Genomic DNA, 15,073 nt, shown 5'->3' on the forward strand with positions numbered 1-15,073 from the left:
GAACAAATTCCTATCAATTTTATCAAAGTCTTTTGAATTCCCTTAAATTATTTTTAATTCGCGTTAATTTTACTTAAATCAGCGAGTATTTGTATTTTTTTCAATTCGATCATTTGAATTTATTTCAAGTCAACGGATTCTTTTTGGATTTCCCATTTTTTTTCAATTTACCTTCAAGCCTTTTAAATTCACTCCAATTTCATTGCAATCAATAGAATATTTTTTAATTCATTTGAACTCATACGGACTTCACACTGAATTTTTATTCATTTATTCTGAATTCATAACAATTCTTTTGATATTTTTGGAATTATCACGCATTTGTTTAATTTACACAAATTTTTTTAACCCACTTGAATTCTTCTAAATTCACTTTAATTTTGCTGAAGTCGGTGGAATATTTTAGAATTTTTGTTTCAATTCACTTGAATCCTTCTAAATTCACTCAATTCTATTAAATTCACTGGATTCTTTTTAATCACCGAGAAGTCTTTTTTGATTTTTTTTTAAAATTTAATTCAATTGTATACCTGTTATATCCTTTCAAATTCTAATGAATTTCATCAAAGTCTTTTGAATTCCCATGAACTATTCTAAATCGTCTCCAACTGTACTTAAATCAGTACCATATTTTTGATTTTTTGACTTTTTATTAACTCGATAATTTGAATTTTTCGAATTCAGTGGAAAGCTGGAATTTTTTTGAACATTGACCTTAATTTTTTTTTAATTCACCTTAGCATTTTCAGGAATTTCATCGAATTCTTCTCATTTCACTTTAATTCCTCTACATTTATTCAAATTTGATTCATTTTCGTTTCTTTTCACTTTATCCTGAATTCGTTAAAATTCACCTGGAATTCTTTTAAATTATTATAAATTCTTATAAAATACATAAATTTCGTCTCCTTTTTGTACATCAAATAATGAAATGAACGTATTTTATATTTGTGAAAAATTGAGCCATTTCATTTTTAATGCCATTGAGCCATTTCAATCGAAATCTTTAAAAACTGGTGTCCTGCACCCTTTTTTTAAATCTTTCGAAATCCTTATAAATTCCTTGAAACGTTTATGAAGTCTATCTGAAATATTTTCTATTCGTTTGAAATCACTGGAATATTTGTAATATTTGTGAATTCTTTCTGAAATTTTTAGTATTCGTTTAAAATATTTGTTGAATCTTTTGTTCAGAAATATTTTGAAATTTTTGAAATCTATTGTGATGTACCCTTTTTGAAATCCTTGAAATCCTTGAAATCTTGACGAAAATTTTGAAAATTAAAAAAAATATTTCTTTAATCTTTGCTGATGAAATATTTTCTGTTCTCAAATTTGTTGAAACCTTTTGAAATCATTATAATTTTTTGAAATATTTGTAAAATCTTTTGTAATAGTTAAAAATCGCTCGAAATTTTTAAATCGTTGTTAAATCTTCTCAAATCCTCTTAAAATTATTTAAATCGTTTAAAATCATCGAAATGTTTTGAAATCCTTGAAGTATGGTGTTTTGTACCCTTTTTGAAATTTTTTAATTTTTTCTTTAAATCCTTATGAATTCTTTAAAACATTTGTGAAATATATCTCAAATATTTGTAAACTCTTTCTTTAAATCTTTTGTATTCGCTTAAAATATTTGTTTAATCTCTTAAAACCTTCTACAAAATTTTGATATATTTTAAAATCTCAGCAATGTTTGATCTGAAATTTTGAAAAAAAATTTTAATATTTCTTTAATAGTTTGTTCATGAAAATCACTCAAATCTTTTCATTTTTTTTTTAAATCATTAAAAAACTGGTCTGCTACACGTGTCTTGAAATCTTTTGAAATGCTTCTGAATTTTTTGAAATGTTTGTGAAATCTTTTGTAATCTTTTAAAAATCGCTGAATTTTAGAAATCGTTATTAAATGTTTTGAAATCTTCTTAAAATTCGTTAAATCTTTTAAAACCATTGAAATGTTTGGAAATCTGGAATATTTATAATATTTGTGAACTTTTTCTGAAATTTTGTTTATTCGTTTAAAATATTTGAAAAAATTGTAAAATATTTCTTCAATAATTTGTTGATGAAATCTTTTCTGTTCGTTTAAAATCATTAAAAGCTTTAAAGATCTGCTCAAGTTTTTTATAATTTTTGAAATCATTAAAATCTTTTGATTTTTTTAAACCATGAAAAAGCTGGTGTAATTTCTTGAAACCTTTTGAAATTCTTCTGAATTCTTTGAAAAATTTGTGCATTTTTTTTATCGTTTAAAATCGCTCGAATATTTGAAATCGTTATTAAATCTTTTGAAATCTTCTTAAAATTCTTTAAATCGTTTAAAATCGTTGGAATGTTTTGAAATCCTTGAAATCTGTTGTTTTTTACCCTTTTTGAAATTTGTGCAATTCTTGAATTTTTTTAAAATCCTTATGAATTCTTCGTCATATTTGTGAAATCTTTCTGACAACTTTTTTATTTGTTTGTAATTATTGGAAAAATTGAAATATTTGTGAAGTCTGTCAGAAATCTTTTACATTCATTTGAAATTACTGAAATATTTAAAATCTCTGTGATAACATATAAAAGCCTCTAAATAAATTTAAAATCGTTAAAAATCTTTCAAATGTTTTGAAACCTTAGAAATATGGTTTACTATACGCTTTTAAAATCTGTTAAATTCTTGAAAACATTATGAAATGTTTGAAATGCTCAAAATTTTAAAATCCTTGTTAAATCTTTTGAAATCTTCTAAAAATTTTGTAAATAGTTTAAAATAATTGAAATGCTTTGAAATTCATGAAATCTGGTGTTTTGTATCGTTTTTGAAATCTTTGCAATGGTTATATATTTTTTTTAATCCTCATGCAGTCTTTGAAATGGTTGTGAAATCTTTCTAAAACTTTTTTTGTTCGTTTGAAATCATTGGAATATTTGTAAAGTATTTCTAAATCCGTTACTTTTTTTTATATAGTGGGATATTTAAAATTTCTGTGATATCTTATGAAAATATCTAGATAAATTTTAAAATGTTTAACATTTTTGACATGTTTTGAAATCTTAAAAATCTGGTTTACTCTACACTTTATGAAATCTTTGAAATTGGTGTAAAATCTTTATGAATTTTTTAATTAAATTTTTGTGAATTCTTTTGATATTACCTAAAAAATTTTGAAATTGTTTAAAATCTTTGTGAATTATTTCTGAAGTCATTATTTGTAAAATTCGTTGAATTCATAGAATTATTCAAAATCTTTTGAAATATTATAAAATGTTTTGAACCCTCTTGAAATCGTGTCAAATCATTAAAATTGGTTGAAATCTTTAAAATCTGGTGTACTGTACACTTTTTAAAATATTTAAAATCCTATCAATCTTTAAAATTTTTTTAATGTTTGTACAATTGTCATGAAATCTTGATTGAAATCCATTGTGCACGCTTATTTAAATTGTTGACAAGCGCGGAATATTTGTGAAAATTTAAAAAATATTTTTAGATGTTTGAAATATTTTCAAATCTTTAGAAATATTTTGTAAACCTTTTAAATATGGTTTACAATTGAGTTGAATACCACTAATAAAAATATATAGTTCAATACTCTATATTAGCATAGACAAAATAAAAAACTTCCAATTATTCAAAATATTAAAGTCTGATTTTTTCAATCTATAAAATAATTGGTACGATCTACAAAAAGTGACTTGACATTTCTTTATTTATATTCTGTATTGAATAAAAGATAAATTATATCTTTATAAATAAATAAAAAACTTTTCAGTAGCAAAATTTTGCATTGAAATAAAGTTACTGTTTTAGAATAGAAAAATAAAATTCAAGGTTCTCGTGAAAAATCCAAGGAGAATTCCAGGTTTTAAAGATTTAAAAAAAAAAAAACACACACAACGAAAATTTTCCGTTTTTAAGGTCACTTGAGATCCTGTTCAAATTTGAAAATAAATAAAAGCTCCATTCCGATTAAAATTGAAACTAAGTAAATCAAACTTCTGATTAGAACAGAAAAAAAGTCGTATTTTTTTGTTGAAAAAAGTTGAAAAAAGTCGCAGGATCCGAGCCCAAATTTTCTAACCAATCAACTTAATGAACCTATTTTTGGCTGTTTCATAAGTAGTGTTTCGAGACTGGGCAAACATATCAAACTCATCGCTATCAGGCTCCTTTCCCTTCGGGCAAATTTGAATAGCATCGACTCGTTTCTCCAAGGATTCGACACCATCCGACAAATCAATGAGCGAATCAGCAGCCTCTTGTTTGCCCAGAACGGCACTCGATTCTGCAATTGGTGGACGTCCCATCGCCTGCGCCAGAATAGCACTCGGCGGTACTTTGTTCTTTGTGTATCGCGAGTAGCGCAGAAAGAGATTGTTCAGCTCATCGTTGATGCGCAACAGCTCTGCGGTCATTTCGTCATGTGCCAATTTACCGATTAAATCCACGACTCGTTGTTGCATCACCTTGCAAGTATTATGTAGTTCCTGAAAACAAACAATTTCATTCCACTTTGCGGGGCGAAAGTAAAATTTGCGGGGCGACAACAAAATTAGCGGGACGAAAATAAAAATAGCGGGGCGAAAGTAAAATCAGCGGAGCGAAAGTAAAATCAGCGAGGCCAAAGTAAGATCAGCGGGGTGGAAGAAAAATCAGCGTGTCGAAAGTAAAATCAGCGGGGCGATAGAAAAATCAACGGGCGAAAGTAAAATCAGCGGGGCCAAAGTAAAATCGGCAGGGCGAAAGTAAAATCAGTGGGGCGAAAGTAAAAATTAGTTGATCAAAATTCGAGGCGCGAAGAAAGCTATAGAAAAATGCGTCGGACCCGCTTTTCGGGGCCAAAAGTTAGCCATGGTCGAGAGTGGAATAACGGGACCTAAGTAAATTTTTCCCTCGGATAATAACTACCCTCTCGAGAAGAATCTGCTCCTTTCGCCCCTTGTTGCATAATATACTATTTCCTTAAGATGATCTTTTTAGTTATTTATAAATTTTATTATTTGGGTGAAATTTTTTAACGATTTTCCTGAAAAGACATATTTTTTGGTTGCAAAATTAAACGATTTTGTTAAAAATTCACATTTCCATTTCAAGTAGTAAATATAAACAACAAATTAAAGCATTCAAAGTAGAACTCTTGAATTTTAAACTTTTAAAATTGAAGTTTAAATGTTCTTCAATTCAAAAATTTTGTATTCAAATATAGTTTACACGTATAAGCTGGAACCCTTTCAACTGAATAATTTCCAGTTTAATCAATTCAAATTGCAAAATTCAGAATTTTGAACATTCATAAATTATAGACTTCAAAAATTTAGATTAAGTTCCAAAAAAATAAACCCACGTTAAATTTTTCAAAACTCTAAATTGAAGAATTAAGCAATGAACTTTAAAAATTTTCAAAATTATATAATTATGTTATTTTAGGCTAAATTTTAGGTTAAATTATTTTAAATAGTTTAAGCATCCTTGAAAAGCTTTAGAATTGTATTTCAAAATCTTGAGAAATCTATAAGTTTTTAAAATATTTTTTCAAATTTAAAATTATTTAAAAAATTTTTTCAGAACTTTTAAATAACTTTTAAAATTAATTGAATTTGTCCTAAAACTTCTAGAAAATCCTTAAAATTCATGTAAATCTGGATTTATAAATAACAATTGAACACTTATTATTTATAATGCCCACAATCTAATTTAAAACAAAATGTAGATTTTTGCAAATTTCAAACAACAAATGTAGAAGCTTTTTAAGAATTGTGAAAGGCCCCAAAAGAATGCAAACATTTTTGTAATATTTCTAGGTAAATTGAAAATGACCTTTCATTTTGAAAAATTATTTTAACAGAATATTTAAAAAGATTTTAAGAGATTTCCAAAATCGTCAAAAAATACCCTGAAAATTTTAAAGGATTTAAACAAAAAATGTACAGGATTTTCAGAAAATTGAAGGAACAATTCTATTCATTTTAAAATATATTTAGAAGTTCTGAACAAAATTTTCATACACTTGGTTTAAATTACTTGATATCATTTGAAGTTTTTAAATTAATTTTGAATCTTTTAAAAACTTCTAAATATATCTTAAAATTACGCAAATTTTTCCTACAAATAATAAGTGTCCAATTGTTATTTCTACATAAAAATTCAACAATTTTGAATAAAAAATTTAACATCTTTTAAATAGAACAATAAAAATACCAAAGTTGCAAATTTAAAGGCTTGCTATATCAAACAATTAAATTTCAAATTGTTAACTTTTAAATATTTGGCTTTAATTTATTTGTATTAAATTAACAGTCAGATATTGGTAAATATTAAATGATTATTCTTTTTCATAATTAAAAATATTCAAATTTTTAGACTGAAACAATATTTTTAATTTAGTAAAAGCCTTTAATTACGAATATATAATTATTACAGATACACTTTAAAAATTATTTATTCACTTATTTATATTTACAGTTGATAAAATAATACTGCTTTTTATCAACAATTTTCAACTTCAAACGCTTTTAATTTTTCAATTTTTTAAGTCTTCAAGACTGCGTTTTAAAATTCTTTAAATTAAAATTAAATTAAAATTCATTTCTTGCTGCGGATAAGTCAACCGAAATCTTTTTTGGGAAAAAAAACTATTTTTCTGAAAATTTGTCTTTTTATTTAAAAATTGAACCTTTTTAGTAAAAATATTGCATCTTTCTTGGATAAAAATGCAAATGTTTTGTTGAAAATTCAACTATTTCCTACAAAACTGTACTTTTTGTTTAAAATTCGTATTTTTGTATTGAAAAGTCAATTGAAATCGTTTCGGATGAATCATTTTTAAAAGTCATCATTTTTGGAAAAAATTCGACTATTTAGCAGAAAAGTAACTTATTGTTTACAATTGTTGGTGAACTAGAATCTTTTTTGGATAAAAATTTAACTCTTTTTTTAAAGATTGTCTTTTTGATAAAAGTTCAACTTTATAAAAAAAGTTGTCCTGTTTTATTAAAAATTCTGTTATTTTCATACAAATTTTATCCTTCTTGGATAAGAATGCAACTATTTGACTGAAAATTAAACTATTAGGTTAAAAATGCATTCTTTTTGGCAGCAAAAATTCGTCTTTTTGGATTCGAAATTCAATTTTTTTCGTAAAAACTTTTTTTATTGTTAACAATTTCATATTTTAATCTTAAAATTTCAACTGAAACTTTTTTTATATAAAAATTCAACTATTTTTTTATATTTTTTTAAAAGAAAATTCATCTGTTTTAAGAGCAAAAAGTATGTGTTTTCAACAAAAACAATGAATCTTTCACTGATATAGTTAAATTTAAAAAAAAAATTAATTTTTACTGGAAAAAAGGATAAATTGTCAACCAAAACTTCAAAAATAATTAAATTTTAAGTTTAAAAAATTAAATTTGAACCAAGCAGATGAATTTTTAACTAAGACTATAAAACATTCAAATAAAATAATGAATATTTAAATGATATAATTAAACTTTAGACAAAAAATATGAACTTTTTAACAAAAAAATTGAATAATTTAATTTTGAGCCAAAAAATGATATTTCAACCCAAGAAATGAATTTTTAATAAAAATTATGAATCTTCAAAATAAAAAAATAATTTTTAACAAATGAGTTCAACTCGTAACTAACATTTTATTTCCAACCTAAAAGATGAATTTTTGATTAAAATGAAAAATTATTCAATGAAATACTTGAATGTTTCACCGAAAAGCATAATTTGTAGACAAAAAGATTAGCTTTCAAAGAAAAAGATAATTTTCAATATTCGAATAGAAAAAGTTAAATTTTCAGTTAAAAAAATTACATTCAGCAATAAAAAAAACTAACTTGAAAAAAAATAGTTACATTTTTAAACAAAGTGATTAAATTTCAACTAAGATGATGAATATTCAGAAGAAACAATTTAATTTTTGAACTAAAAGATGATTTTTCAACCAAAAACATTGATTTCTACCAAAAAAGACCAATTTTCAACTAAAAAACAATTTTTGATAATTAAAAAGTTAAAATAATTTCAAACCAGAAAGATCAATTTTCAACTAAGATGATGAATATTTAAACAAGATAATTTAATTTTTGACGATAAAGATGAATTTTCAACCAAGAAAATTTATTTCTACCAAAAAAGACAAATGTTCAACTAAAAAGCAATTTCGAGTAATTAAAAATTTCAAATAAAAAGTTAAAATAATTTTTAATAAAAGCGTTTAACTTTTAACCAAACAATTTTGGTTCCAACGTAAAAGATGAATTTCCAACTAAAATGATAAACATTTAACTGGGATAGCTGAACTTTCAATCGACAGGAAAATTTTTCGTCAAGATTAATTTTCAAAGAAAAAGATATTTTTGTATTTAAAAATATCGATTTTTTAACAAAATACGTGTAATTTAAAAAATATAGTTGAATTTTCTATTTAAGAACATCAACTTTCAACTAAAAATAGAACAGTTAAATTTGCAGTTGAAGAAATTAATTTTCAACCAAACTAATGAATTTTCAAATAAAAATAATCAATTTTCAGCTATGATATTTAAAATATTTAGAAAAAAGGAGCAATTTTCTATAAAAAAAGGCGAATTTTTTCCACAAATTACATAAATTTTAAAACAAATATTTATATTTTTAAGTGAAAAATATTAATTTCCAGCCAAATAGTTGAAATTCCATTAAAAAAGATAAATTTTTAATTTAGGATCGCTCAGAAATTTATTTTCTTATGAAAAATCGTGGTATGCTAAAAAAACATTAAAAATATTCACAATTAAAAAGCAGAGTTCAAAAATACGTTTATTTTCGGCTCATTCGACACAAAACTAACAATTGAAAAAAAGGAGAAAATACATTTCAACTCAAAATAGAATAGTTCATTTTTCTCTTAAAAATCTAATTCGTCACAAAAAAACGTATTTTCAGCAAAATAGTTAAATTTTTAGATAAAAAAAGCTAATTTTCAACAAAGTAGTTGCATTTTCAGCAAGAGATAAATTTTCAATTAAAAAGATAAATCTTCAATCAAAAAATTAATTTTTAATACGTGAGTTTAACTTTTAACCAAGTAAATTTATTTACAACCTAAAAGATGACTTTTCAACTAAAATGATAAACATTTAACTGGAGTATTTGAATTTTCACCCGATAAGAATTTTTAGGCAAGAAGATAAACTTTCAAATAAAAAGATAAATTGATATGAAAAAATCGATTTTGTAACCAAATACATGTAATTTCAAAAATATAGTTGAATTTTCTATTTAAAAACATCAATTTTCATTCAAATTGTTAAATTTTGAAATAGGAAAGATCAATTTTCAACTACAAATTGAACAGTTGAATTTTCAGTTGAAGAAATTAATTTTCAACCAAACTGATGAATTTTCAACTACAATAATTAATCTTCAACTGGAATATTTCACATTTTTACGAAAAAGAGCAATTTTCAACCATTAAGATTAATTTTCTATAAAAAGGCGATTTTTCCCACAAATAACATACATTTTAAAACAAATAGTTGAATTTTTAAGTAAAAAATATTAATATGCAGCCAAATAGATGAAATTTCATTTTTTTTTTCAATAAATTTTTAATTCAAAATCGAACAGACATCTCTTTTATGGAAAATTTTGGGCGTGCTAAAAAAACCTAAAAAGATATAAATTTTAAGCAATTTTAAATTCTAATTCCAGCGTAGAATTGGTTAAAAATTGAAAATTTCTTTGTTTAAATCAGAAGTTTAGTTCTTTAAGAAACTTCTTCATTTAAGTTCAGAAATAAAAATCTGTTGAAAAAATCCCTGTTCAAATCAAGTATTTTAATTCTTTTCGAAAATTCTCCTTTTCAACTAACATTTATAATTTTTTTCTAAAAAGAATTCATTCTTTAAAAAAATTCCCGGTTCCAATTCGAAAATTTCCAGACAAAGTTCAGAATTTTTTTAAATTTGAAAATTCCCGGTTCCAAATCAGAATTATTATTATTCTGGCTAATTTCCAGTTTCAACTATACATTTGTAAAACATTGAAATATTCCTGTTCAAATTAAAAGTTAAATTTTTTTTATTTTAAATACTTTAAAACTCCTTAAACTGCTTCGAAATTTTGTTTAAAAATCTTAAAAAATCTAAATGCTTTTTTACATTATTTCAAATTAATTTTTTTTTTTTAATTCTGCCAAATTAAAGAAATTTCCTTAAAATCTTGCATATTAAGTTTAGAAATTTTTTTAAATCGCTATAAATCTTTTTAAATGTTCTCTAGTTTTTTAAAATAAAAACTCATTTTTAGTTTTCCTAAGAAATGTTTTTATATTCTTGTAAAGTCTGTCAAAATTCTTAGAATGCTCCTCAATTTTGTGTTCTAAATCTGCCTAAAAATCTAATAATTGTGGCTATTTGCACCGACATTTTTGTACGAATAGTCGCATCTTGTCGGTACATCTAGATATTTCGTTTAAATGATTTGAAACCATTTCAAATTTTAATTTGATTTGCAATATTTCCAAATATTCTAAATATCTCTTCAACAATTTGATTTACAAATTAAATTTGGTTAAATAGAACTATTAAAATTGTAACGTTCAAAGTTCAATGTTTTGTTTCTTTTTGAATATTTAATTTATAATTTTTTCCAAAATTAAACAATTTTAAATTGCATGGTTTAAAAATGGAATATTTTAGAGTGAAATTATATTTAAAATTTAGTAAAACCCTTTAATTATAAATATAAATTATAAATTTGCAGTAAAGCGTTTACACCTATTTCACTAATAAGACTTTCCAATTGAAACAGTTTTAATTTTTAACGTTAAAATCGGGACATTCTCAAATTGTGTACTAATTCCGAATCGTCTTATATACAAGCAATTATTATTCACTTTTTAAATCTTATAGTAAAATTTTATTTTAAAAATCATGAATTAATTAATATTCACAATTGATTAACTAAAAACATTTTTTAAATTAAAATTCTTCGATTTTAAACGCTTCTAATTTAAAATTGTTTAAGTCTTTCAAACTGCATGTTAAGATTCTTTAAATTGAAACGTATGCTTAAAAATTAAAAATTTGAAATGGAAAAATGTTTAAACTTGAAGATTTTCGAATTACGCATCCTAAACTGAATGGTATCATAAATGAAAAAGAACACAATTAAACTAATTATTAAAAAAAGGCCGTTAAAATTAAAATTGGAAGGATATTTTTTCTAAAAATTTGTAAAATTCCAGGTCAAAAAATAAATTCACTGTCATATCCCGGTTTTTTTCCCGATTCGCAAACATTTTTCACGGTCAATGAAATTAAAAAATGGAACACTAAAGCTACAAAATTTTCCAATTAAGGTAATAAAAACTGGGCTTTAAATGAACAAACTTAAAGTGGAACTGTTAAATTTTGATGTTTTAAAATTGAAATTTAAAACTTTTTAATTAAAAGATTTTTTATTCAAATGCTCTAAATTGAAAAATCAATCAATGAATTTTACAATTTTCAAAATTACATCAGTTTAAGGAATTTTAAGGTAGAAACATCAAATATTGAAAAATTGAAAAATTTTAAATGAACATTTCTTAAATCAGAAATTCAATTATTTTCTTTTTAAATAGTTTCAACATCCTTGGAAAGCTTCAAAATTTTATTTCAAAATCTTGAAAAATCTAGAAGTTGTTTTTAATTTGTTTTAAATTTAAAATTATTTTGGAATTTTTTTCAGAACTTCTAAATATCTGTCAAAATGAATTGATTTTTTCTACAATTTTCAGATAATCCTGTAAATTTTAGAAAAATTCTTTCAAATTTGGATGTATAAATAACAATTGAAGATTTATTATTTGTAGGCGAAATTTGAGTAATTTTAAGAGATATGTAGAAGTTTTGAAATGAGTCAAACTTAATGTAAAACTTGAAATGACAGCCGAATATAAAACAAAATATAGATTTACGCAGATTGTAAATAAAAAAATTAAGATTCTTTTCAAGAATTTTGAAAGGCTTCAAAAGAATAAAGTCATTTTCTTAAGATTCATTGGAAAATTAAAAATAACTTTTCATTTGAAAAAATTATTTTAAGAGAATATTTAAAAAGTTTTTCAAAGATTTAAACAAAATTTTGAAAAAAGATTCTAGAAGATTTTAAGGAAACTTACTAAAATTTGCAAAATAATTTTTTATCTTTTTAAAACTCTTAAATATCTCTTATAATTACTCAAATTTTTTCTACAAATGTTCAATTGTAAATTATATATCAAAAATTTCAATAACAAAATAAGCGTTTTTCAAATATAAGTTAAAGATCCTTTACTTTTAAATATTTGGTTTCAATTTACTTGTCCTAAATAAAAATTCAAATATTGCTAAATATTCAATAATTAATCTTTTTTTAAAATTAAAATTGCAAAATTACACACGTTTACATTTGTTTAATGACTAAGACTTTCAAATTGAAACCGTTTAAGTTTTAACGTTAAAATCCGAAAATTTTCAAATTTGGAACTGGCTTAAAATCATTTCGTCCACTTTTTATTACTTAAAGTACAGATAAATTAAAAAATATTGATTTATTTATTAAATAAAACTGTTTTTTATCCAAAAATTTCAACATCAAAGGCTTTTACTCTTTATTTGTTCAAGTATTTAAGAAACCATTAAAAAATTCTTTAAATTAAAAAAGTCAGCTTAGAAATAAAAATGTTCAATAGAAAATTTTTTAAGTAAACAAATTTCGAATTACGCACTGTGAGCTAAATAATAGCATAATTGAAAATCATAACAATTCCACTAATTATTTAAAATCTGTTTAAATCAAACCTGGACAGATTTTTCTTCTACAAATTTGTAAAATTCCCGGCTAAAAAAAAAAGTTGAATGTTATTTCCTGGTTTTATAAAATTAAAAATCTCATAAAAGCGGTTAAACGCAGAAATTATTCGAATTGTTTAAACGTTTAGGCGGTCAAGCGTGAATCACTAATTCCTACCGTGAGAAGTTCAAGATCCGCCGGGTCTGGTTTTTGATTGGAAGCTTGTTCCGGACTCGTCAAATATGCCAGCATTTCTGCCAAAACTCGCATGTTGCCCTGGACGACGTCCAATTCGCTCTGAAGTTTTGCGAGCTGTTGATCGCTCAATTGAACCAATTGATTGGGTGATGATTGCACATGCTGTGGTCCGGCTGTCAGGGCGGCTTGGTCCTCTGGTGGGATACTGGACAAGTTTTGCTCGGATTCGGGCACACTCTGCAATTGAAGACAACTTTTATTGAAAAAATCTGCCCGCTTCGCCGGTATATTCCCATCGCGCGCGACTCGCTTCGTCCGCAAGTTTGAGCGCGCCTCGGGCGCGCGACGGTTGAATCTCGCGCTTCGCGCTCGATAACAGGTTACCTCGCGTTTCGCGCTCGAACATAATTACACCTCGCGCTTCGCGCTCGGATATTTATTCTTTGCATTTGGAATGCTTGAAAAAAACGTTATCAAAAAGATCTCTTTTAGATGGTACTCGTAGTATTTATATGCGTCTTCATATTCTCGTAACTTTCGTCGTTTTTCCACACATTTTTTTTTATTTTATTTTTTTTTCAACGTTATTTTTCACGAATAAAACAAAAAGTACGCGTTTTATCAAGAAGTGATTTTTAACGAAGTTGTACATCTTTTTTGGCATAACCATTTTTGTTAATTCATCTTTTTTTGTATCCTACATAGTTGGTCCACAAAATGGAATTTTTTATTTTCCATTATTTTTTGTGCAATAAAAATTTGAATGTTCGATTTTTGAAGAAAATCCAAAAATTGGTTATGATAATCTTGTAGGGCTTTCAAAAAGAAATTTTTTTCTTCTCTTGACTTTTTTTTCATATTGTGCGTTTTTCGGCTTCAAATTTTGATTTTCGGTTGATTAACAAAATTTTGAAAATGCTATAATTCTGATAATTTTTAAATGTTCTTTTTAATACTATAAATACCCGTACATAGAATTTTCAAATTCAGAAAAAAGTGGTCTCAAAAATGTTCAAAATGCGCTCACTTTTTGAATTTTTATCAAAAATGGCTGGTTCACGAACACGTATTTTCTTTTAGGACCGAAAAAAAGTGTGCCAAAGATGAATTTGATTCGTTGATTTTTTCGAGAGTTATCGTGTTTACCGACGGACGGCCGGACGGACAGACGCCATCGTGAAAACCTGATTTTCGGATTCAGGGGGTTTTGAAACGTGGAGATCCGTTGAAAAAGTGTGATGTCAAATTTCCGACAATTCTAATACTTTCTCAATCATACATTATGAGAATGTAAAAAATCCATTTCTTGATGGAACAAAAAAATAGTTAGAGGCCTCACAGTCCATACGGGAAAAAATATAAGGTACTTTGTTCGCGCTCAAAGGGTAACAAATTCAGAAGATTTCGAAGCAATTCAAGTTGAATTTAAAAGGATTCAAATTAATGGGAAAAATTTTTGAAAATAAACAAAAATTCCGTTGATTTTCCACAAAAATTAAATGAATTTTGAGGAATTTAAGGTAGACTTTAAAGTTAAGTCTTCAGGAACAATTAAATAAAAACTTTTCAAAATTAAATTAAAAAAAAAAATCAAGAGAATTCCAAATAATTTCAAAGATTTTAGGGTGAATTAAAACAAATTATTTTAAACCTTTGAAATCCTACTAATTTATAACCAAAAAAGTAACAAATGACTAAAAAATAATTTTAAAAAATTAAAATGAATTGGAAATAATTTAAAAGAATTCAGGGCGAATTAAAAAAATATATATTTTAACCCATTAACGACCAAATCTATCAATTTTATAACATGAGTTTGACTGCAAAATTTATGGGTATAACAAAACAATAAATAGATCAAAAGTACTGTTCCTTATGTATTTGGGTGAGCTATATTTGAATCCGTCATCAAAATTCGAATATTTTGACTTCAAAATTAAATATGGCGGTTTTTGCATACAAAAACAGTGAAAAATGTTTGATTTTTTATTTTTATAATTTTTTTTCAGACATAAAACGCGTTAATATCTTAAAATTTCTTCAATCATCGGTGCACAAAATTCTTTAACTTTA

General features: G+C 24.7%; 1 protein-coding gene across 8 annotated transcripts in view; it reads right to left on the bottom strand.

Annotated features, from left to right (window-relative positions):
- Positions 1-15,073, bottom strand: part of LOC117169128 (TOM1-like protein 2) — a 58,828-nt gene that overhangs the window by 19,328 nt on the left and 24,427 nt on the right. For all 8 annotated transcript variants that reach the window (XM_033355312.1, XM_033355308.1, XM_033355311.1 and 5 more), the window contains exons 4-5: positions 12,980-13,237; positions 4,088-4,476 (exon numbers count right to left, since the gene is read on the bottom strand). In XM_033355312.1, the coding sequence (XP_033211203.1) occupies positions 4,088-4,476; positions 12,980-13,237 (647 nt within the window). The remainder of the gene's footprint in view (positions 1-4,087; positions 4,477-12,979; positions 13,238-15,073) is intronic.

This window comes from Belonocnema kinseyi, chromosome 3 (genome assembly GCF_010883055.1).
Source record: "Belonocnema kinseyi isolate 2016_QV_RU_SX_M_011 chromosome 3, B_treatae_v1, whole genome shotgun sequence".
Taxonomy (NCBI): domain Eukaryota; kingdom Metazoa; phylum Arthropoda; class Insecta; order Hymenoptera; family Cynipidae; genus Belonocnema; species Belonocnema kinseyi.